Source organism: Octopus bimaculoides, chromosome 24, assembly GCF_046866305.1.
Source record: "Octopus bimaculoides isolate indiv1 chromosome 24, ASM4686630v1, whole genome shotgun sequence".
In the NCBI taxonomy this organism is placed as follows: domain Eukaryota; kingdom Metazoa; phylum Mollusca; class Cephalopoda; order Octopoda; family Octopodidae; genus Octopus; species Octopus bimaculoides.
The window spans coordinates 17564002-17590949 of record NC_142951.1 but is presented as its reverse complement, the minus strand read 5'-3'; the positions used below and the strand labels follow the sequence as shown (position 1 = coordinate 17590949).

Below are 26948 nucleotides of genomic sequence, written 5' to 3'. Positions count from 1 at the left end.
TGTCAGTAAGGTGAGGGTTGGCAACGAGTACAGTGAAGAATTCTGGGTAAAGGTAGGGGTCTACCAAGGTTCAGTCCTCAGCCCCCTCCTATTTATCATAGTCATCCAGGCGATAACAGAGGAATTCAAGACAGGATGCCCCTGGGAGCTCCTCTATGCTGATGACCTTGCACTAATTGCTGAGTCACTATCAGAACTAGAGGAGAAGTTTCAGGTGTGGAAGCAGGGACTAGAATCGAAGGACCTTAGAGTCAACCTAGCTAAAACCAAAGTCCTAATAAGTAGGAAGGTAGACAAAACACAAACCCCTTCAGGTAGATGACCTTGCTCGATCTGTAGAAAAGGTCTACGTAGAAACTATATAAGATGTACCCAGTGCAAGCTATGGACACAAGAGGTGCACCAATATCAAAGGCAGGTTAACTAGGAAGTTAGTTTTTGTATGTGGCAGATATTTAGGTGCAATAAACACTGAAAATGTGCAGAAAACAACTTCTGTCACATTCCAGGGAGAAAAACTAGACGTAGTTGATAGCTTCCGTTATTCAGGTGACCAAGTTAGTATTTGGGGTGGGTGCACTGAAAGTGTAGCTGCTAGAATAAGAATAGCCTGGGCAAAGTTCAGAGAGCTCTTACCTCTGCTAGCGACAAAGGGCCTCTCACTCAGAGTAAAAGGCAGACTGTATGACGCATGTGTACGAACAGCCATGCTACATGGCAGTGAAATATGGGCTGTGACTGCTGAGGACATGCATAAGCTTGCAAGGAATGAAGCCAGTAAGCTCCGATGGATGAGTAATGTCAGTGTGCACACCCAACAGAGTGTATCTTGAGAGAATAGTTGAACCTAAGAAGCATCAGTTGTGGTGTGCAAGAGAGACGATTGCGCTGGTATGGTCATGTGGCGAGAATGGATGAGGATAAATGTGTGATAAAGTGCCACACCCTAGCGGTTGGGGGAACCTGTGGAAGAGGCAAGCCCAGGAAGACCTGGGATGAGGTGGTGAAGCATGACCTCCGAACATTAGGCCTCACCGAGGCAATGACTTGTGACCGTGACCTTTGGAAATATGCTGTGCGTGAGAAGACCCGGCAAGCCAAGTGAGACCAAACTCCAAGGCCTCTGCCATGGATGTAGCCAGCCACTTATGCATAACATTCCTTCATTGGACACTAAACTCCGCTTGCGAAGACCTGTTGAGGCAAGTGATATCGAAATCGAACTAAATTTGTAGACTGGCACCCATGCCAACATCTCTTTCATTGAACACTAAACTCGGCTTGCAAAGACCTATTGGGGCAAGCGAAGGCGAAATCGTGATGGCACCTGTACCAGTGGAGCACTAAGAGCACCGTCTGAGCGTGATCGTTGCCAGAGCAGCTGCCTGGCTTCCGTGCCGGTGGCACGTAAATAGCACCATTTGAGTGTGATCATTACCAGCGTCACCTTCCTGGCACGTGAAAAGACATTCGAATGAGATCATTGCCAGTGCCGCTGGACTGGCTCCTGTGCAGTTGGCACGTAAAATGCACCATTTTGAGCGTGGCCGTTGCCAGTACCGCCTGACTGGCCTTCGTGCCGATGGCACGTAAAAGCACCCAGCACACTCTCGGAGTGGTTTGCGTTAGGAAGAGCATCCAGCTGTAGAAACTCTGCCAAATCAGATTGGAGCCTGGTGTAGCCACCTGGTTCACCAGTCCTCAGTCAAATCGTCCAACCCATGCTAGCATGGAAAGCGGACGTTAAACGATGATGATGATGATGACACTCACACATATTAAGACAGACACATAGGCATACATTTACGCACACCTCAGTCCTATCTATGCCCCTCTGTGTCTCTCTCTGTCTTTAGATGTGTGTGTCAGTCATCATAAAAATGTATGTATACTGATACACCCTCACATACACTCATACACATACTTCTCAGTCATTGGCTTAATGTAATGAATGTGCAAACACACACACACACACACACACACACACACACACACACACTCACAGACACATACACACTCGTATAAAAAATGCAATGTCATGGTTGTGTTATAAAATGTTGTTTACGAAAGTTAACTTATGGAAAGATTATAATGTTAAATTTTTTTAATTCAAATATGTAAATGAAAATAGAGTTTATTTGGTAGCTGAAAGATTACTGAATCTTTTGATACCCCATACATCAAAATCAGCAACTAAGTTTTTGAATGTATAAGGAACATGTGCACATACACACAACTCTGTTTATATATATATATAGATAATAGCAATGTAATCTTAGTATTTCATATGGTGAAAAGAAAATGAATGCAAGCGAAGCATGCAAACAGTTGAGAATGTAAAATTTAAAGTAGAGAGCTATAAAATGAAATATTGCAAAACAGTTGTTAACAAAGTGTGTATTTAATATGTAAAAACGATGATGAATAAATGAAGAATATTAAATGAAAAAAGACAATAAAACGTAAGCTGTAATAATCCTTTCTAATATAGGTACAAAGGCTAACATAAGCTGTAATAATGCTTTCAAATTTTGGGACAAGGTTAGCAGTTTTAGTGTAGGAGGTAAGTAGATTACTTCGACCCTAGTGCTCAACTGATACTTGAGCACTAAGAGAAAAATTTCAACACAAAACGTTGTCAGCAACTGAAACAGGTTTAAGACAAAATATTATTAGTATTAAATAACCAGGAAAAAAACACTATTAATAGTAATAAATATGTAAGAAAAAAACAATGAAGCTTATATCACATACAAAATAGAAAATGAAATTAGACATGTTCGAATATACAATGGTTTGCCAAAAAAAAAACACGTTATTTTCACACATGCATCGACCATGTTCAGATGGTGTTTTTTATGTGCCACCGACATTAGGAATCAGTCAGGCAGCACTGGCATCAACCCATGCTTGAATAGTGCTTATTACGTGCCACCAGCACGGGTGCCAGTCAGGCAGCACTGGCATTGGCCATGGCTACAATTTCACTTGACTCAACAGGTCTTGTTAAGCACAGCATGTTGCCTGGCAATTCAAGGGTACTTTTAAATGGGCTGGTTATGCAACACTGGTATCGGCCACAGCTATATCTCACTTTACTTGCCGGGTCTTCTCAACCACAGCATATCTCCAAAAGTCTCAGTCTCTTGTCATTGCCTTCGGGACGCCCAATGTTTGAAGGTCGTGCTTCACCAATTTATCCCATGTCTTCCTGGGTTTCCCGCTTCCACAGGTTCCTTCCACTGTTAGGGTGTGATACTTCTTCACACAGCTGTCTTTATCCATACACAGCACATGGCCATACCAGCGCAGTCATCTCACTAACATACCACAACTGATACTTCTTATGTCCAACATTTCTCTCAGGGCACTTACACTCTGTCGTGTATGCACTGACATTACACATCCAGTAGATCATACCAGCTTCATTTCTTTCAAGCCAACACATGTCCTTAGCAGTCATGGCCCGTGTTTCACTGCTGTGTAACATGGCTGTTCACACATAGGCATCATACAGTCTATCTTTTACTCTGTGTGAGAGGCCCTTTGTTACCAGCAGAGGTAAGAGCTTTTTAAACTTTGTCCAGGCTATTCTTATTCTAGTGGCTATACCCTCCAAGCATCCTCCCCCACTACAGACTTGGTCACCTAGGTAGTGGAAGCTATCAACTACTTCCAGTTTCTCCCCCTGGTATGTGATGGAATCTGTTTTCTGTTCATTTTCCATATTTATTGCCCTTGTGCCATATGCCACAAAAAACTATCTTCCCAGTTAACCTTCCTTTGATATTGCTGCACCTCTTATGTGTCCATAGCTTACACTGGGTACATCTTATGGAGCTTCTACCTATGCCTTTTCTACAGATTGAGCAGGGCCATCTACCTGAAAGTGTTTGTGATTTGTCCATTTTCCTACTTACTAGGACTTTGGTTCTTGCTAGATTGACTCTAAGGCCCTTTGATTCTAAGCCTTGCTTCCACACTTGAAACTTCATCTCTAGTTCTGGTAGTAACTCAGCTATTAGAGCAAGGCCATCAGCATAGAGGAGCCCCCAGGGGTAGCCTGTCTTGAATTCCTCTGTTATTGCCTGCAGGACTATGATGAATAAGTGGGAGCTGAGGACTGGTCCTTGGTGAACCCCTACTTCTACCCTGAATTCATCACTATACTTATTGACAACCCTCACCTGACAGCGTCCCTGTACAGGGCTTGTACAGCTCTTGCCAACCACTCGTTTATTTCTAGTTTCTGCATTGACCACCAGACAAGGGATTGGGGAAGTCTGTCAAAGGCTTTCCCCAAGTCAACAAAAGCCAAGTACAGAGGTTTATCTTTGGCTAGGTATTTCTCCTGCAATTGCTTTACCAGAAATATAGCATCAGTGGTGCTTCTACCTGGCACAAAACCAAACTTGCATCTCATCTAGGCTAACTCTCTCCCTAATTAGTTGGGCTATGATCCTTTCCATGGCTTTCATCACTTGATCCAGCAATTTGATATCCCTGTAGTAATTTCTATCTAAAGCATCACCTTTACCTTTGTAGCAGTTGACTATTGTGTTGCTACACCAGTCATTGGGTATGACTCCTTTGTGAACTACCTGATTTACAATACGGGTGACTAGACCATAACCCACACCACCAGCTATTTTAAACATCTCAGTGGTGATTCCTGATGTCCTGGGGGCTTTCCCTGCTTTCATATCTTTAATTGCTTTATCTAACAAGGTACTGTTGATGCAACCCTCAATTGGGTCAATATTTGGCAGGCTCTCCTTCTCTCATTCATTCTCCATGCTCAGCAGACTTTCCTAATGGCATTTCCAAGCCTCTTTCTTTGCAGAATCATCAAACACAAGTGCACCATCATCCATGCGGACACATTTCTCTCTTATGACATCACAGTTTTCTCTCATACGTCTTGCAATCTGAAATACTTCAGTTCTTTGGTCCTCACTTCACTGAACATTGGCAAACTTCTTCTTTTCTGCTTCTCCATTGGCATATAAACCTGTCTCCAGTATTATTCCACCATCACGTGGTCTGGAAGGAACTTTGCCCCAGTCAGATTTGGTCTGGGGCACTCAGTAAGCTGTCATGCAGGAATTTCCAGTTGCCCTCTATGTTGCACACACACATATCATCATCATCATCATTGTTTATTATATATATTTATATATATATAAAAGCATGTAAATATTGGATTGAAAAAATCAGAGGCTGTCTGAAAGAGTTTTCTTCAATCCAATATTTATATGTTGTTATTTATAGCCTTATGTAAGACAGTGAGTTGGCAGAATTGTTAGCACTCTGGGCAAAATGCTTAGTTGTATTTCATCTGTCTTCGTGTTCTGAGTTCAAATTCCGCCGAGGTTGACCTTGCATTTCATCCTTTTGGGTCGATAAATTAAGTACCAATGAAATACTGGGGTCGATGCAATCGACTTAACTCTTCCCCAAAATTTCGGGCATTGTGCCTAGAAGAGAAAGGATTCATAGTTTTATGTGGTGTGCCTTGAGAGCCAATATTCCCAAAAAGAATTTTTCCATGTTCTCTCAAATGTTTGTATATTATGACATCAACAATATATATATATATATATATATATATATATATATATATATATATGAGGCAAGACCTTCGTACACTGGGCCTCACCGAGGCGATGACTACTGACTGAGACCTTTGGAAATGTGCTGTGCGTGAGAAGACCCGGCAAGCCAAGTGAGATCGTTGCCAGTGCCCCTGGACTGGCTCTTGTGCGGGTGGCACATAAGATGCACCATTTTGAGCATGGCCGTTGCCAGTACCGCCTGACTGGCCTTCGTAGGATTTTCGAGCGAGATCGTTGCCAGTGCCCCTGGACTGGCTCTTGTGCGGGTGGCACATAAAAGACACCATTTCGAGCATGGCTGTTGCCAGTATCGCCTGACTGGCCTTCGTGTGGGTGACATGTAAAAGCACCTACTACACTCTCTGAGTGGTTGGCGTTAGGAAGGGCATCCAGCTGTAGAAACTCTGCCAAATTTAGATTGGAGCCTGGTGTTGCCATCCGGTTTCACCAGTCCTCAGTCAAATCGTCCAACCCATGCTAGCATGGAAAGCGGACGTTAAACGATGATGATGATGATGATGATGATATATATATATATATATATATACACACACACATACATACATACACACACACACACAAATGTATATATGGTGGAAACGAGTAAAGAAGGAATGGATATTTTCGAAAAGAATGCACATTTTAGATAGCAAATTTAAGCAAGCTTCTTGAAGATGCACTGCCATTATAGTGAATAAGGGAAGCTTGGTTTGCAGTATATTCGAATGTCTATGTTTATCAAGGGTTGGGCTCATTAGTCACCAGCGGAGCCACAAGTGTAAAGTATAAATTTATCTGAGGACACAAAGTTCTTAATTGTCAGTGGTGGTATATTCCTTGGCCATGAGTGGATATCCCTCACATGCACACACATATATTCTTCCAAAGTTTAGTTGATTTTAGCAGGTTTTTGAATGAGGAATGTAATTAAATCTTATAATGTACATTTTATCTCGTGCTTTACTGTAGGGGTTGTGAATATTGATTATATAAACTCTCAGTCCTTGACTGGTATCTTGTTTTAGTGAACACTTCAAATGAAAGGTACTGTGGGTTTCAGCAAGATTTTAACAATAGACACAAGTGTGGCTGTGTGGTAAGAAGCTTGCTTCCCAACCACATGGTTCCGGTTTCACTCTGTTTTCTTGAAATCTATTGAATAATGCATTCTAATAACCCTTAACCCCCTTAATCTATAAAATTTCCATAATTATATTATATATTTACCCTATAATGGAAGGAAGGTTTTTATGATACTTTTGGGGTATCTTCTTCCATTATAATTATTCTGTTGATTCAAGGCGCTGGAAATATGAAGAATGAAGTTCTCAGGCGGAGTAAATTCAATAACCGTTTATTCATAGGTGCTTCGTATAAGGGGTTTGCTTTCAGTAACCATCTTCCCAGCAGTGCATAGTTAGCCTTCTCTCCCATACACGTGAGGTTCAATAACCTCTGGAGACAATGCATCTGGTATCATAGTGGGACAAAAGTCTGCTGTGAGCTCCTGGCTACGAAGTGTTTTCAGCATGAGGAAAATGAGAGGGAAAATGTTGTCTTTTCCTTAAATAATGGTTTTAGGCAAGATCTCACTGTTTCAAAATGGCACTGGCTTCTTTGTGCCTTGCTACAGGGGCTCTCTCCTGAGATCGCCAGTGCAAAAATAGAGAATAACTGGAGCAGGCACAAGAAAAGATGGTAACTGATAGCAAACAACGAGATATGGTACAAAAATATGACAAGTCAAAAAGAAAAAATAATTGCAAGAAATATAAATTGATATGCACAAAATTTGACAAAATGTTCAATGGCAGAGTATTGGAATTGTTCAGTAACACAAGAAAGCAATTGTCTGTCACAAGAAACACAAATGAGATTGCCAGATATAAATAGTTTTGGTAAGTTTTTTGGGCCAATGCACAGCGTTGGCCTGTCCTGGTTACATAAGGTTTGTTTGTGCTAGGTCGTGACAACAAAGGTATAGGTGATGGTGTGGTCAAAGGTGCATATGCGGGTGGATGTGTAGGTGGTTGTAAAGGATCAAAAGTGGGCATGGCCAGTGTCATCAAAGGGTGTGGAAACCTCAAAATATGCCTTTTTAAGTCTGTTGACTGACACGGTCTCTGCCCGACCATTGATGTTGAGACTAAAAGTTTTGGGTGTGCGTGATAGCACACGAAACGCCCCTTTATAGAGAGAAACGAGCAGTCCTCTAACAATCATCCTGAATAAAAACATGAGTCCACTTGTCAATGTCGGTGGGACGTGAGAGGGAATAGATTGGTCACGTGGATACATTAGTGAAAGACTTGAGATATACGAGCAAAGTCTGGTGACATATGACATTGGATCAAGATGCGATGAATTGGCTGGTGCTAACATTGTACCAGGAAGTGCCAAGGTGGTACCGTTTGGCAGAGGATAAACCTAAGTCTGTCTTAATGGCAGTGCGACAACCAAGAAGAATGATAGGCAGGAATTCTGTCCTGGAGTGGCGTGTAGAGTGGCCTTAATTGCCTGTGAAAACGTTCAACCATCCTGTTGGAAGCTGGATGTTAGCTGATCATATGAATGTGAACACCTAGGATTTGTGATAATTCATGAAATAAGGAAGCTTTGAACTGGTGTCCATGGTCAGTGGTTATCCTAGCTGGAACACCAAAACAAGCAATCCAATTAGAAATGAAAGCTCTAGCAACTGACTCAACGGAAATGTCCACTATTGGAATGGCTTCAGGCCAACAAGAGAAACGATCAGTGCATGTCAGTATGTAAGAGAAACCACGACTGACAGGCCATGGTCCAATCAGATCAATGTGGACATGGCGAAAGCGAGTCTCCGGTGGAGAAAGCTGTCCATGAGGAGCATGAATGTGCCAATGGATTTTAGAACACTAGCATTTCACACAAGAGTGTACCCAAGCATATTAGGCCAGACAAACCAAGCTGTAATAAGCTTCACCAAGGCAGCGATTCCAGGATTTGACAGTGAATGCAAGGCATCAAAAATGGAATGCTGGTGGTTCACAGGTACAAGTAGCTGTGTCACAAAGGATTGTGCCTTCAGCAGACGGAAGTGGAAGACAGGCAAACTTGCAACAGGACAACTTGGTAGAAATTAGATCCAATGTGTCCAGAGCTGGTTGATCCTGCACAATGGCAGTTAAATCGATTGCAGCAGGAAATGAAAGAGTGTGTCAGCATATACGTTCTCTTTTTCAGGTATATGCCGAATGTCACTTGTAAATTGGGAAATGTAGTCCAGGTGGCGAAAAGCACGAGGCAAGTGTCTGTCTGATTTAGATGACAGAGCAAATGTAAGAGGTCTGTGATCAGTATAAATCACAAAATCTCGGCCCTCGAGTTGATGTTGAAAATAATGAACCGACAGGTAGATCGCTAAGAGTTCACGATCAAACGTACTGTAACGATGTTCAGCTGGCTTTAATTGATGAGAAAAGAATGCCAGAGGTTGAGTTTGATTAGTGACTGTATGTTGTAAAACAGCACCGACTGCAGAATGCAATGCATCAACTGTTAAAGAGAGACAAGTGTCAGGAACTGGATGTGCAAGCAAAGGAACAGAAGCTATTTACTTCTTGATTGACTCAAAAGAAGATAATGCCTTGGTAGATAAAGTGATAAGAGAATAGTTACAGATAATAACATGTCTAGGAATTCTTTTCAATATACCAACATAATTATTTTATTTTATTCTATATCCTTATTTACATCTCTTTTATACCTTTTATATCTTTCTGTAAAGAAATATTCTATAAATTTTTTATATTTTATATTATTAAATTTTACGTGTTTATAGTTACCCTCTTATTCATTTATGTGGCTTCTATAGCTAATAAAGGGTTTGGCAGTTTATAATTTCTTTTCATAAAACTCACTGTATAATTTTATATCTTTTTTATATTTGTAATTACATATATTTCATAATTTTTTGTATATTTATATTTGATATCTTCATTCATCTGTATATCCTTTCATAAACTTTCTTAGTGTTTATAATTTATAAACAATTTTTCTTTTGATAATTTATAAAGAATTTTTATATAATTTGCTAGATAGGGGAATTCTTATTTTAGTAGATTTTTTGATCATTCAATATATTCATTAAGTGTTTACATGCCCAAATTGGTTTAAGTATTGTATCTGAATGTACTCCCTTATACATTTAGTATATCTCTAATTCAATTACCCTATATATTGGATACCATCTTTATGATATTTTATCCACCCATAATGAAGAGAATAGTTCTTATATTAGTTTAAAATATACTATGTATTTCTATATCATATGATAATTAGATTCCATAATACACTCATTATAGAATGTTTTTATCATGATCTTCTATACACTATGTTTTGGTAAAATCTTAATAGTTTTTCTTATATACTGAAGTATCCCATTATTAGGGTTTAAATTTAATTTCTATCTTTATTCTATATATTGATTTGAATTTTCTCAATTTAATATTATAAATTTGCTACGTTATATTTCACTACCTCCTGTATCCTTCAATTCTAAATTCCACCCATAAGGTTTATATTACTTATCACTTTTGGTTTTTCATTATATTCCCCTTTAATATGAAAATCAAAATAAGTAGTGGCCACCCCCATCCTTCTTTATTCCATTTATCACCCCTTCCCCAATCAGGCATTCCCTTACTATTACCTTTATGACCTACCCTTTTGTGTTGATAAAGCTAGCTATATGGTTCCAGTACATTGAGAGTCTAGTAGATTGTCTGACATTAATTGATTTATCACCATTAACTAGAATACAGTTGACAACTCTCAATGGATTTAATTCTAAATGGTTGAAGACTACATTCTACATAAAATCTTCTAAATATAAGTAACTAATTCACCACTCTTTTTATCCTCCCCCACCACCACCACCACTACTATTGCCTCTGCTACTCTCTAGATTATAGCAGACTTAACAAGTCTACTATATTTTCTAAACTCATTCTGCCACAGATATAACAAAAGAAACAATGTAAATATTTTGAGTTCCATTATTGATGTGAATATGTTAAGGAAATGGTTGTATTCATTATGTTTGAAGTCTATGCTGTCATCTGAAGAGAATGGTTTCTTTCAAATGATTTAATGTTTTCATTAATCAATTAAAGGAGTCACTTGAAATGACCATAATGAATTGACACCTATACATCTTTGTTACTCATATATATATATATATATATATATTTGTGTGCGTGCCTGTGTTTGTCCTCCTCCACCATCGCTTGACAACTGATGTTGGTGTGTTTACGTCCCAGCATCTTAGCAGTTCGGCGAAAGAGACCTATAGAATAAGTGCTAAGCTTACAAAGAATAAATCCTGGGGTCAATTTCTTTGACTAAGGGCAGTGCTCCAGCATTGCTGCAGTCAAATGACTGAAACAAGTTAAAGAATAAATAAATTGTCAAGGGAAGAATCTCTTGTTCTGTTTTTTTTTTTTTTTTTTTTGTTCAATTTGTATTTTTCACTTTTTTTTCCCTTCTCCCCTCATTTTGTTTTTCTTTCAGTTTGTCTATTCTGCTCTTTCATTTCTCAATTACTCTGTCTCTCCTTTTCATCATCTCTCACCCACTCTATCTTATCCCAATATGTATCTCCTCAGCCTCTTTCTTTGTCTCTCTATTGTAGCGAAGAGAATGTATGGAAACTGTGTGAAGCTGTCAACATTGACCGACCTGAAGAACTAGAATTCTGTTCTGTTGTCTTTATTTCAAATGAAGATAGGGCAGTAAGTATCTCATTTTGTTACATCATCACATCATCAACTGGCCTGGACTCTGATGATGTTTAACCCTTGCTGAAACAGGACATAAAATGATGATCATCATTATCCTCATTACTGCTATCATCAGCACCACCATCTCAACCACCAACATTAATGTCATTCTCAGGTGGAATTAGTATGAAATGTCACAAGACTACATCTTTGAATTACAGGTACAGTCCATCAGAGATGCTTTTACTCAGTTTCCCTCTCACCAGTGTCACACACAAGGTATTGAATGAACCAAAGCTGTTGAAAATGACACTTACTCAAGATGTAATACTATGGATTTGAATCCAGGAGTACGTGGCTTAGGGTTTGTTCACATGGCCTGGACATTAACTGGTATCTTCTACCATAGCCAGAAATTGATTAATGCCTTGTGAATGAGATTGGTAAACAGAAACTGAAAGATGTCCCTTGTATGTATGTGTGTGTGTGTGTGTGTGTGTGTATATATATATATATATATATGTGTGTGTGTGTGTTTTTATATCATTAATAAATTTATAAAATTATCAATAATATTCACAGGAAATGTAAGGAAAAAAGTATGGGAATGTACGGACAAGATCATGTTTTTGTCTCACATATGGCAATGGTTGCAGGCGAGTTCTCGCTGTTCCAAAATGGCACTGATTTCTTTGTGCCTCACTACAACCTCTTCAGATTCTCTTCCCTTATAGTTTGTATAACATATAAATTTTACAATGAATGACTAAATCTCGCACCTCCCCTAAGATCTGTTATTATTCTACCTGGATCAGTGTCTTTGATGTATTTTAGAAATATTTTATAAACCCTTTTCCAAAGGTACTTTTTATTTCTGTTAATACCTGACACATATTTTTATTTTACATTTTGAAGCAGATAAGAAAAGATTTGCCAATGTTCTGCGCCGTGAGGACCAAAGACTCGAGGTATTTCGTGTTGCAAGACAGTGTAGGAGAGAGAATAGTGATGTTGTAGGAGAGAAATGTGTTCGCATGGATGATGGTACGCTTGCACTAAATGAGGATGCAAAGAAAGAGGTCTGGAGATGCCACTACGATAGATTGCTTAATAAAGAGAATGAATGGGAGGAAGAGAGCCTGCCGTATGTCGACCCAATAGAGGGACCAGCTATCCGAGTTGATAGTACCGGGGTAGATAAAGCAATTAAGAGTATGAAGACCGGGAAAGCCCCCGGCCCATCAGGAATCACTGCAGAAATGCTCAAAATATCTGGCAGTGTTGGCTATAGCCTAGTCACCCGTATTACGAACCAGGTGATACACGAAGGAGTCATACCCAATGACTGGTGTAGCAGCATCATAGTCAACTGCTACAAAGGTAAAGGTGACGCTTTAGATACAAATAATTACGGAGGCATCAAGCTGTTAGATCAGGTTATGAAAGTTACAGAGAGGGTCATAGCCCAACTAATTAGGGAGCGAATCAATTTAGATGAGATGCAGTTTGGGTTCGTGCCAGGTAAAAGCACTACTGATGCCTTATTTCTAGTGAGACAGCTGCAGGAGAAATACCTAGCTAAGGATAAACCTCTGTACCTGGCTTTCGTTGACATGGAGAAAGCCTTTGACAGGGTCCCCCGATCCCTTATCTGGTGGTCAATGAGGAAACTTGGGATAGAAGAATGGTTAGTGAGAGCTGTGCGAGCCATGTACAGAGATGCTGCCAGTAAGGTGAGGGTTGGAAATGAGTACAGCAATGAATTCCAGGTAGAGGTAGGGGTCCACCAAGGTTCCGTCCTCAGCCCCCTCTTATTTATCATAGTCCTCCAGGCAATCACAGAGGAGTTCAAGACAGGTGGCCCCTGGGAGCTCCTCTGTGCTGATGACCTTGCCCTAATTGCGGAGTCACTATCAGAACTAGAGAAGTTTCAGGTGTGGAAGCAAGGTCTAGAATTGAAGGGCCTTAGAGTCAACCCAGCTAAAACCAAAATCCTAATAAGTAGGAAGGTAGATAAAACACAAACCTCTTCAGGTAGATGGCCCTGCTCAGTATGTAGAAAAGGAGTAGGTAGTAACTCTATAAGATGTACCCGGTGCAAGCTATGGACACATACGAGGTGCAGCAACATCAAAGGCAGGTTAACTAGCAAGTTAGTTTTTGTTTGTGGCAGATGTTCAGGTGCAATAAAGACTGTAAACAAACAGGGAACAACTTCTATCTCATTCCAGGGTGAAAAACTAGAGGTAGTCGATAGCTTCCGCTATCTGGGCGACCAAGTTAGTAGTGGGGGTGGATGCGCTGAAAGTGTAGCTGCTAGAATAAGAATAGCCTGGGCAAAGTTTAGAGAGCTCTTACCCCTGCTGGCGACAAAGGGACTCTCACTCAGAGTAAAAGGCAGACTGTATGACGCATGCGTACGAACAGCCATGCTACATGGGAGTGAAACATGGGCTGTAACTGCTGAGGACATACGTAAGCTCGCAAGGAATGAAGCCAGTATGCTCCGTTGGATGTGTAATGTCAATGTGAATACCCGTCAGAGTGTAAGTATCTTGAGAGAAAAGCTGAACATTAGAAGCATCAGTTGTGGTGTGCAAGAGAGACGATTGCGCTGGTATGGACATGTGGTGAGAATGGATGAGGATAGCTGCGTGAAAAAGTGCCACACCCTAACAGTTGAGGGAACCCGTGGAAGAGGTAGGCCCAGGAAGACCTGGGCTGAGGTGGTGAGGCAAGACCTTCGTACATTGGGCCTCACCGAGGCGATGACTACTGACCGAGACCTTTGGAAATGTGCTGTGCGTGAGAAGACCCGGCAAGCCAAGTAAGATCGTTGCCAGTGCCCCTGGACTGGCTCTTGTGTGGGTGGCACATGAGATGCACCATTTTGAGCGTGGCCGTTGCCAGTACCGCCTGACTGGCTCCCGTAGGATTTTCGAGTGAGATCGTTGCCAGTGCCCCTGGACTGGCTTGTGCGGGTGGCACATAAAAGACACCATTTCGAGCGTGGCCGTTTTCGTGCGGGTGACACGTAAAAGCACCCACTACACTCTCTGAGTGGTTGGCGTTAGGAAGGGCATCCAGCTGTAGAAACTCTGCCAAATTAGATTGGAGCCTGGTGTTGCCATCCGGTTTCACCAGTCCTCAGTCAAATCGTCCAACCCATGCTAGCATGGAAAGCGGACGTTAAACGATGATGATGATGATGATGATTAATAACTAGCAGTATAACCCGACCTTGTCCAGGTGTGACTTATTACGCCATCTACGATAACTCTTGCTCGGTGAAAATCAACTAAAAAAGAAAGCCTTACAACGAAAAAACCCTTATGATGTAAATATGTTCATAATTCAAAAGACGATGAAATTAATAGGGAAAGTCTGAAGGCTGTTTTGCGTAAAATTATTAAGCATACGTAAATTTCATCCGTGTAATTGGCTATAGAAATGCTTGTGCAAAACAACTTTTTGCACTGCCCATAGCAGGGTAATCCCTTTTCACAGGAGCTAGGATGGCAATTTGTGATGAAGCAATTGCTGGCGATCTGTTGCTACATAGTTTTGCCAGAATTCTATCAGATTGGGCAGTAGATGTTGATGCACCATTTTGCATTATGTTCAAAGTAGCTTCTGGAATGTGGTGAATTGCTGCAGTCTGTTGCTGTCATTTTAAACCGGTTGCTTTCTTTTCCCAGCAAACTCTCTTCTTTGGAGGCATAATCTATGTATATATTAAACAGAACAAAAGTTATAATAGATGGAAGGGTCGGTAATTTTCACATATCTGTAATTTTTCAGATTAACACCCGCACGATTACCCAACCCTAATCCTAAACCTAATCCTAACACTAACCCTAACACTAACCCTAAACCCTAACCCTGACCCTAAAACCGTAACCGTAACACCAATCCTAACCGTAGCCGTAACTGTAAACCCTAACTCTGACCCTAAAACTCTAACCCTAACACCCTAGTGAAAATCGTGGTATATTTACAAAACATTGACGAACATGAGTTATATTTTACTGAATGATTGTGTACTTGCACATGTATGAGTTTGAGAGAGCGAGAGAGGAAGAGGTAGAGAGAGGGGCAGAAAGGAATAGAGGTAGTTAAAAGTTTTCTTATGACGGCTTCTCTTCACTGCCTATTGCTTCATTAGAAATCTACGGATGCACATACGCACATAATACAGAAAAATGAAACAAATATGGACGACTTGCTCCGAAACACCACCGAGTGGGAACACTTCTCAAAAATAACCTGCAGTTGTTTCCTTCAAAATTCCTACATGCTCAAAATGTACATACATCAAGGTATATTTGTAGAAAATTTCACGAAAAAATATTCATTTTCCTGGAAGTTAAGAGGAATTTAAGTGGAATTTCCGAAAATTGACCCCCACCTCCTCCCAAAACACTTTCACCGAAAATTTTTGTATATTCGGAACCTACATAATAAATAATATATGCATACAAAATTTCATTAAAACATATTCATTTTTCTGAAAGTTATGACCTTCCAAAGTTATATTTTTGTGAATGATTGTGTTTACTTGCACGTGTATGCGTTTGAGAGAGTGAGAGAAGAAGAGGGGAAGAAAGGAACAGAGAACGGGAGTAATGTTTATGTTGTTGTCACAGATCACGTATGTGTGGTTGTGTGTGTTTTTACGTATCTATGTTATGAAAAATAGATAAAGAATACTGAGAGGAAAGTTCAATCTATGACTTTGTATGTATCACTTTCTCTCTCTCCCTCCCTCTTTTACTCTTACTCTCTATATTATATGTTGAGCGCGTGTGTAAGAACACCGTTCCAGGTAGAAGGGAAGAAATATAAAAGTTGCTAGAAACAACAGCCAAATCTCCCTTAAATCACACAAAGTAAATGGAATTTAAAAGATCTAATTACTGCACTGGAAAGTTCACATTGAGAAAATTCCATTGATGTAAAAAAATTTTACGAAAAAGTGGAGAATGTGGATTTCCACAGATGCAACACATACACACACACACACACACATACACACACACACTCACAAACTCAGCTATATTTCCAAATTATAGGAGGATTACTTTTACAATTTCTTTAAAGGACAGTATACATTTTAATATTTTCAATATTTTTAATATTTTAATTAATATCACCTTATTATATACACCATTCATTCTTAACACATATATTATAATTCCATTCATCTCCGAAGAGCGGAATTATTGCCAGTATGCTTATTTTTTATTACATTGTGGTTGCAATAATGTCCGTGAAACGATCGTCAGATGTTTAATATCTTTATTTTTAGACTTTATAATATTTATGCTCAATTACGCATAAATTTTTATATGCATTTATATACACATGTATCTTTATGTACATTTATATTTTTATATATATTTATATTTCGTATATCTTAAATTTTAATTTAATTATAATTCAAAATATTACCATGTCATATTAGACATATATCTTTTGAAATTTTAATATTGATTTCCTATGAATATTATTGATAATTTTATAAATTTATTAATGATATAAAAACACACATATATATATATTTATTTGCTCAAAATAATAGAGCACTTAATATAAGTTCAGTCACATATTCTTTTAGAATATTCCTTATAAAATTTATATATATACATATATATATGTATGTATGTGTACATGCATGCAATGGGAGTCACTGTTGGATCCCTGGAAAGTATTGTTTCCTCAACTGCACGTAGCATGCATGCATTATAGATAGATAGCATGTATGTATGGTTGATAAGTAGATAACACTGTAACAAAATTTATTTTTTTTTGTCTTTGGTCAATAAATGTTACTTCCTATTTGCTTCTATCTAGAAATCAAAGGGAATAACTACTATTCCCTTCAAACTTTGTGTTTGTGATCTGGACGTAAAGGCAAGTGAAAATGTACTCTCTGACAGCTGATCCAGGAGCCTCAAAGTTGAGCTGCTTCATAACAGTTGGTACATTATTGGAGACTTGAAGATGATGGTCTTCGTGATGGATCTCCTTGGTAGCTTTACCAAGTTTCCATGTTATCTTTGTCTTGGGGATAGTAGGGACACTGCAGCACAATATCACAGGTAGCACTGGTCACAGTGGATCGAGTTCAGTGTGGGAAGTCACTGTTGGACCTCTGGAAAGTTTGTTTCCTCCACTGCACATAAAATTGGGCCTTATGAAGCAGTTTGTTGTAGCTCTAGATAAGGAGTCTGCAGCCTTCAAGTAGCTTCAAGACTTCTTCCCTAAGCTGTCTGAGGTAAAAGTCAAAGCCTGTGTCTTTGTCAGGCCACAATTAAAGATCATAGAGTGCAAGGAAGTCTCAAAGAAGTTCACTTGGATGGAGAAACCAGCATGGAACAGTTTTATTAGTGTTTTGGGGGCTTCCTGGGGAATCAGAAGGCCCAAGACTAGGTGGAGCTTGTTGAGACCTTGGTGAAAAACTATGACAAAGTAGGCTGCAGGATGTCCCTCAGAGTCTATACCCTTGATGCTTATCTTGATAAATTCAAGGAGAATATGGGGGTGTACCCAGAAGAGCTAGGCAAGTACTTTCCCCAGGACATGCAGGACTTTGAATGTTGCTAACAAGAATCATATAACAAAAACATGATGTGAGACCATATTTGGGGGCTGATTCAAGAAAGTAATTTACAGAATAAGCATAAATCACAAAAAACTACTCACTTCTAAGTCTTTTATGGTTTCTCTTGTGTAATCTTAGAATAAATGCCGTTTTGTCCTCCTACTTAGTGTTAATGAGAATGTTCACATTCACCAGTTTTCCCAATGGAATAGGTAAATTTTAGAAATATCATTATTAGCAAATGCACTGTTCGATTCCATAGAGAAGGATTCTTTGAGCTTTGAATAAATATAATAAAAGCAAAGTTTGAATGAAATATTAGCCATTTTTCATACTTTCTAGAGGTAAGTAAATAGGAAATAACAGTTGCTAGCCAAGAACGAATGATGTTACACAATGTAATGTATCTTTCCACTCTCTGCCCTCCAACCTGTTCTATCATTTATATTAAAGGCATGCATACATGATATGCTTCCCTGGCAACTATTCTCGCCTTTATATGTTGTTTTGATGTTTCATGTTGTGCTTATGTATGTGCATGTATGTTTATGTGTGTGTGTGTATGACTGTACATTTGTATATGTGTGTGTTATCATCATTTAATGTCCACATTTCCATGTTTGGAATTGTCAGACAGAATTTATTGAGGCAGATTTTCTACAGCCAGATAGATACCTTTCCTGTCATCAATCCTCACCTGTTTCAAAGCAAGGTAATATTTCTCAGTGGTTAGAAATGTTTTTCATAGAAGACTCGAAATAAACACTGTTGCTAGTATGACTGTGATGCTCATTTACAACCATGATATTGAAACAACAGTACACACACACACACACACACGTATATATATATATATATATATATATATATATATATATATATATGTATGTATCTTTCTGACTGTCTGACTATCCATCTATTTATCATAAGCTAAAACTTCTGAAGAGAGTATCTTAGTATGGTTGCAGCCTAATGACTGAGAACAGTAATATATATATATATATATATATATATATATCTAATATATAAAACAGAGATGTCTGTGTATTCGCTTTTCACGTGAAATCGACTTCACCAAATGCTTCCATACTTGTGATGCATGAATAATTTGACCTCGGATAAATGTAAGGCTCTTTATTTGATTTTTTAAATTAAAAATAAATAATATTGCTTTATATTTATGATTCACTTCTTTAAAAAGGTTCCTCAATGCCAACTTCCGGTATTGACGTAACAACGGCAAAAAGCTTCACTCTCTATTTTGACTTTTTTGTACCAAATGCTTACATACTTGTGATGCAATGTCAACTTCCGGTATTGATGTAGCAACGGCAAAAACCTTCGCTTTTCAAATGAAATCGACTTCACCAAATGCTTCCATACTTGTGATGCATGAATAATTTGACCTCGGATAAATGTTAGGCTCTTCATATTTATGATTCACTTCTTTAAAAAGTTTCAAAATATTTACTAAGTCCACAAATTTAAACATTCCGTACAAGAGCTTTTATTTATACGACTTTTTCATTTCATGTTTATTTCATTCATTCTTCGCGATATTCTCTCTCACCCCGCCTCTCTCTCTCTCACACACACACAACACACACGCGCGCGCATACACACGTGTCTTTGTAAATATGTTTGTATACATTTATGTATGTGTGTGTTTGTAAGAGACAGAGTGTGAGTGAGTCAAGGGGTGTGTTGTCATATGCATCCATCATTTTTGTATGTATGTGTGCGTGTGTGTGTGAGACAGAGTGAGAGAGCGGTGTGTATGTAGTATTTACTCACACACTCACACACTCACACACAAAGATGTATGTATATTTATGCATGTACGTATACTTGACAACAAACCTCTCTCTATCATTCTCTCTCTCTCTGTCACACACACAAACGTCCATTTCATCTGATGTGTGATACTCTGTGTGTGTATGTGTGTGTGTGCGTGCGTGCGTGCATACGTGGGGGGTTCCACAATCGCCGTTTATTTCAATTATTCTTGTGAGGATATTCACGTAAATCATTTTTTTCATTTAATTCCCATTTTAATTTTCGTAAAAGTTTCCAAGTACCAATGAGGCTTTTTGGCGCATCTTCAATTTTCCCATTCATGAGAGGCGCCCAGCCATCATTCATCTGAGAGTCCATCTACAGAATGTCCTCAAATTTCTATACAGCATATTTTGCTTTCTTTCTTCCAGTATATAAGCAGCAATTTCATTCCCGGGCCTCTGCTAGTATATATATATATATAGTAAAAGAATAAATAAATGTTTTTTTGTTTCTTGTTAGGTTCCTATCTGGCACCAGAAAATTGGGAAGCCTAATGAACCAGTTGTATGGGTAAGTCATCAAACAGAATTTCCTTACAGTTATTATTTTTTATTTCATCTTCACTTTTAGACTTGAAAATGTTCTAATATTTACATCTATACTCTTTTTTGATCACTTTGATCTCCAATTGTCATTAAGTGTCTTATTCTTAGATATGTATATAAATACCAGTCTGGATTAGAACTTAGTTCTTTTTTTTTCTAATTCTATGGTAATGACATTGTTATCTATTGGTTCACTGGCATATACTTTTAATGTCACACTTTTATTTATTTAAATTTATTTCATTAAATGCAGCCATTTTTAGCTGACATTACTGCAGGTTTTATTGAGGAAATTTCACCAAGCTCTACATTTATCATTTACTGCACTAAATTCCCACAATGGTTCTCCATCAATTATTAAAATTTTATTCTATAGCAGATTATGATTTTATTTTTCTCACCATAAGGCATGGGCATGACTGTGGCTAACTAGCTCACTTTGCAACCAATGTGCTGTACCTTAGGCAAATGTTTTCTACTTTAGCCTCAGACCAACCAATGCCTTGTAAGTGAATTTAGTAGATCAAAAACTGTGTAAAAGCCTGTTGAATGTGTGTGTATATATGTATATTTGCATGTTTTTGTGTTTGCCTCTCCCACACTGCTTGACAACTGGCATTGGTTTGTTTACATCCCCTTAAGTTTGCAGTTCAGCAAAAGGAAATGATAGAAGCAAGATACCCTGTATATCTGGCAAGAGGAGAAGCCCATAGTTAGAAGTTTGTCAATGTTCTAATACAGGTGGATTAGACATGTGAGGTATTTTGGCTTGCAAGACAGTGTATGAGTGAAAATATGTCTAAAAAGCTGACAACATGCTTCCTCTAACATTTAGTGAAAAGAAAGAGATTTGAAAGTGCTACAACAAGGTGTTGAATGAAACAAATGTATGGGAGAAAGAGAGTCTAGCTCAAATAGATCTAACATAGAGGCTAGCTGTCCAAGTTGACAGCAGTATGGTACATAAGCAATTAAGGATATAAAGGCAGGAAAGGCACCTAGCCCATTAGGAATCACTGTTGAGATGCGTAACATATCTGTTGGAGTGGGATATGGACTGATCACCTACATAATAAACTGTGTAGTGCAAGAGGGTGTCATACGCAATGACTGATATAGAAATATTGTCAACTGCTACAAGGTCAAAGTCAATGTATTAGAAGGGAAAACTACAGAAATATTCAACTATAGGAAGCTACCAACTGAGTTATAGCAGAACTAAGAGAGTTAACAGAGATTGCTATGCAGTTTGGTTTTGTGCCAGGAAGAAGCTCTTCTGATGCTATTTTCTAGTAAGACAGCTGCAAAAATATCTAGCCAGAAATAAACTTCTATGTCTAGGTATTGTTAACCTAGAGAAGGTCTTTGTTCTCTGATCTAGTGATTATTGAGAAAGTTAGGTATTGACAAATAACTTGGGAAAGCTGTGCTAGCCAAGTACAGGGGTAAAGTTAGCAGTATGAGAGAGATTGATAAGTGTAGGTTCCATTGAAGGCTTGAATGTCTAGAAGTCATTTTGTATTACATTTAAAATTCTCTCTATTCATTTTCCAAGCATCTGATGAAATGGATGTGTCCTATTACTACAAAATTTGAAGTCAAGTGGAGTTGAGTCAAAATGTTATTAAATACATATATGGAATGTTGGGACACTTATATGCAAATTGGTTACTTGTTTCTCTGGGATTGGTCATGTAATGCAGACACCTCTTATAAAATCCCAATTGGAGTCAAGAATTGGCTGGAGTTGTTCATTTTCTTACTCTACTGAGGTATGGGTAAATTTGATATGCATCTTGGTAGATTCACACACACACACACACACACATACACTGTTTTACATCTATTTCTCCCTGCTGGTATGGCAGTGTTTTATGGCTACATATCCTTCCTTTTGCTAATTCTTTTAGCCACCTCTTGTGACACAGGCTAAATATTCTAAAAACCAAATTACCTATAGTATTTGTATATGAATATAAGCACACACATGCATGAGGAGGCAGATTGTCAAAATGGGTAAGATTGAAGGGTGGATGAAACAAAACCCATGAGCTAGGGAAGATAGAGAGATGCAGAAGAGTAGAGGAGGGAATGGGCAGCAGGAGTTCTAAAGATGATAGTCATCTAAAGATAATATTTTTAGAGCAACTACCTCTCTTGCTAATTACATCTTCATAACAAAAGCTATCAACTACCTTTAATGAGCTATCTGGGCATCTATGAGACTCGGTTTCAGATGTGCTTGTACATACTGCTTCAATGCCTCTATTGCATATGAAGCTTACATCATCAAATAGCCTGTCAGGGATTACACTACGTCTATACCTATAGCTTACATCAAGTATAGCTTATAGAATTTTTATCAACTCCTTTTCTACATCTTGAGCAAAGCTATTTCATTTCCCTGATGGTAGCAGAGTCCTGTCTTTCCCACTTATTAAAACCTTTGTCTTTGCTAGGTTTACCTAAAGGCCTTTCAATTCCAGGTTTAGCTTTCATGCCTGGAATTTTTGTCTCTTATTTCCCTATAGATTCGGCTATAAGAAATAAATGTTCAACATGGACAGCCAGTCTTCAGCTTCTCAGTGGTGGCTTGCAGGATTATGATGAATAGGAGAGGATTGATCCTTGATAGACTACTATCTCCACATTAAATTCATCACTGAAGTCATTGCCAACTTTTACTTTGCTTACAACATCCTTGTACATAGTTTGAATTTCCTACACAAACCATTTATTTACACCTTGTTTCCTCAGAGCCCACCAAATTACTGAATGTAGTATCCTGTTAAATGCTTTCTCCAAATTAATGAAAGCCAAGAATAATGGTTTATTCTTAGATCTTTTCCCCCACCTTCATGACATTGTAAAGATGAAATTAATAGTCCTAAAAATTATGTAAATTGAAATTCATGTTTTTCTTTTCTGTTTATGTAACCAGGATTATCATGTCATATTTCTGTGGAGACTAGAAGGAGAGAGTTATGTATATGACCTGGATAGTAGTTTGCCTTTTCCCTGTAAACTGGAGATGTATATTAATGAAGCAATTAAATCAGATGATATACTACAGCCACAGTATCACAGGTATATATGTATATTGCGACTGTTCCCTTTTTCAAAGTACAGATTTGTTTGTATCCAAGAGTATTAAATTATTGGTGTATTAAGTGTTTAATTTCTTTATTATTATTATGTACTATGGAATATCTTTATCTTCTATCGTTTACTTGTTTCAGTCACTGGACTGTGGCCATACTGGGACACCACTTTGAAGAGTTTAGTTGAACAAACTGACTCCAGTACTTTTTTTTAAAACCTGGTATTCTATTGTGAAGGCATGTGGCCTAGTGGTTAGCATATTGCACATGTGATTGCTAGGTTGTGGTTTGATTCCCAGACTGAGCAGTGCATTGTGTTTTTGAGCAAAAGACATCATTTCATGTTAATTTGCAAGTGGGAGAATGGCAGAATTGATAGAGTGTTGGCAGAATGCTTTATGGTATATCTTCTGGCTCTCTACATTCTGAATTCAGATCCCACCTTCCTAGAGAAGGCAATGGGAAACCACTCCAGTATTTATCCTAAGTTCAGTCACAGTAACCAAAATTCCAGTAATCTACTTAGCAGTGGCAAGGGAGGTTGTGGGCCTTCCCAGATTGTGCAGCGAGTGCTGGAGAATGTCACATGCACAGGACCACATGGATGGAAAGCAAGCTCCTAACCACACAGCCATGTTTGCACTTGTATAGATTTTTAGCCAACAATGTATGTTACAACAAACTTGAACATGATCTCTAAATTATACAATATGCTTGGAAGTGGAAAAAGGAACATCTGTATATGTTGCTGTGCATTTCAACTCTGCTTGGAGTGTCATCAACAGCTGTGCACCTCTCATAATAATCCATGCTCACACTGCTTAAAAACCCACTGATATGAGTGGCTGAACTGGATAGGCTAATTTGCCTATTTAACATGCCAGTTAGTTGGACTATTAAATTTCTGGTGTGTTGAGTGTTTCATTTCATTACTATAATGTACTATTGAAAGTACCTATAGCGCACTCTGAACGTTATGAATGTAAACATTATCTATATATAATAAGCTTGTGTATATAGTTGTAATGTTTACATTCATTATGGCATATAGTGTTGGCTAATGGTTTATCGATGTGTTCTATAGTATATTTGAGCTAAGAGTTATTGAGTCATCTGTGTTTATGTTTGTGTGTTTATTTGCATCTAAGAGTTAGTATGTCTATGAGTTTTGTGTGTGAATATGTTTTATAGTTTACAGCAAGGACAATCCACGTGACTCTTTTCAGGTTCTCGAAGGCTAGTATGAGGAAATTATCTTGAGACCAAGAATCTGGCCCAAATGTTTAGAAAAGAGTAAATTCAATAGTAGATTCTAGTGGTAGCCACTTTGGAGGTGTGCAAAGTGGATTTAGAACATGACAGTCGGTGGTGTTTATCATAACGGTGTATTTCAGGCAGTGTAAATGGCTATTGATGTTATAGCTATTCTTTTGTGTATGTTCCTTATGTTAGTCTGGGCTAGTGGAAGAGATAGTATTGTCAGGATGGATGGTGTAACAGCAGTGTTTTGGGGGTGTTGTAGATGTATCTGAATTGAATAGGAACGATACTGCTTGGAAATTGTTGTAGTGTTCTGGGGTGTTGAATATGCGTGTAGATTGAGAAGACAGTGTTGTAAGGATGCTGTTTTCATATTCTGGGGTTATTGTAGGTGTGTCTGAGCTGAATGGATAAGATAATAGAGCTCCAAGAGTATGTTATTGTTTAGCCTTTTCTAAACAATATATCTCTGGATTATATTATCTACTGTCCTACACTTTTTTAAAAGATGAGAGAGCTTGGGTTTATATTTAATACCAGTGGACTTACCACTGTTCTAGAATGTTGTTGATAGTGGTGATGTTGATGGTGATGGTTACTGGAATAGTGATGGTCATGTGATTTAGTTATTTTGTTACATCCCTTCATATTCTAAGTTCAAATATTTGCAGTGTTTTCTTTGCTTTTTCATTCTTTTGGGTCATTAAAAGAAAAATGTGTTGGGAGTTGATTAAATTGACTTACCCTCAACATATCTCTTTTGAGCCAAAGTTATGTATCAGTCTTATTTATTTAACTGATACACAAAATGATATAAAATTCAATCTTATTCTAAACATTAATCCACTTTTTGGCATTAACTCTAATCTTTATCCTCTATTTAACATTAATCCTAATCTTAATACTACATTTAAATTTAATCAGTTTTACTTCTATTTAAATTTGCTCGTTGTCTTAAACCAACATTTATTGTTAATCTAAGTATAGTTTTATATTTAGTTTATTCCTGATTGTACTTTCAATCTTAATCATTATCTGATTTTTCTGTTTAATATTAGTGCTAACCTTTCTTAAATGCTTATCTTATGTCTTAATCCAATGTTTAATGTCATTATTTATGCACTATTTAATGTCAATCCTAATCCACACTTTTCAGGTTTTTCAGAGTGATTGATGCTAAGATATATTTAAGACATTTTGCATCCAATCGGAAACACATGTTGGATTCAACAGGGGCATGGAGACAGGAACCTCCACCTTATCCCTGTATTAGAACAGAACGTAAGTCTGTCTCTGTTACTCTCTCTATTTGATCATGCATATCTGTATGTGAGTGTCAATCTGTCTCTAATTCCAAAGAACCAGAAGCACACAAACACATGCACACATGTAATGACCTGTATCACAGACATAACACCATATATTCAGTGAGAGAGATTCAGACATAACACCATAGTACTTCATTTTATTGATTCAAAATACCGGTGTCCCCAAATTAATTATCTATTTCAGTGAAATCAGTCAATTTTTTTAAAAACTCACTTTTATTTATCTTTATCATGTTTAATGTGTGTTAAAAGTATAAATATTTTATTTTGTTTATAATTCTATATCATCATCATCATCATTTTAAAAAATTATTTTATTTTCATTCCTGTTGGATCCTGCCTATCTGTCTACAACAGCTCTTTTTCAATTTCGTTGCAATCATTTTCTCTATCACCATCTCTGGGATGGAACAATAGTTTAGCTGAACTTAAAGAATGCATTCAAATTAGCAGTGCATGAGATAACTCCTGAAATGATTCAAAATTGTTTCACACTGCTAAAGATAGATTTAATATTTGTAGGGATACAGACAGAGCACATGTTGAAAATTTTCAATAAAGTTTTGGCATAAGTTTTATAATCTATTTGTTTTGGTATGATAATTAGGTAATAAACATAAAATTCTGTCAGATTTTAAAAAATTTGCCTGATTTCATTGAAATAGATAGTTAATTCCGGGACACACTATACAATTAGAAAACAAGGATGACTTTGATAGGATCTGTGAAAGGACATAACTTAATATTTTATCTGTTACTCCACTGATTCATGCGATCCACAAATGAGGAAATGTTACTTTCACATCGTTTTACATGATTTCTTGTATGTTCTACCTTATATACCTCTATAACATATAGTTGGATAGGATATCAGAATAGAACTAACTGTAATGGAAC

General features: G+C 37.9%; 1 protein-coding gene and 1 pseudogene across 2 annotated transcripts in view; both read left to right on the top strand.

Annotated features, from left to right (window-relative positions):
• Window positions 1-26948, top strand: part of LOC106884428 (protein N-terminal glutamine amidohydrolase) — a 53426-nt gene that overhangs the window by 19666 nt on the left and 6812 nt on the right. For both annotated transcript variants that reach the window (XM_052976561.2, XM_089341410.1), the window contains exons 2-5: window positions 11287-11386; window positions 20277-20327; window positions 23304-23449; window positions 25880-26004. In XM_052976561.2, coding sequence (XP_052832521.2) covers window positions 11287-11386; window positions 20277-20327; window positions 23304-23449; window positions 25880-26004 — 422 coding nt within the window. The remainder of the gene's footprint in view (window positions 1-11286; window positions 11387-20276; window positions 20328-23303; window positions 23450-25879; window positions 26005-26948) is intronic.
• Window positions 11537-17980, top strand: LOC149131212 (uncharacterized; annotated as a pseudogene).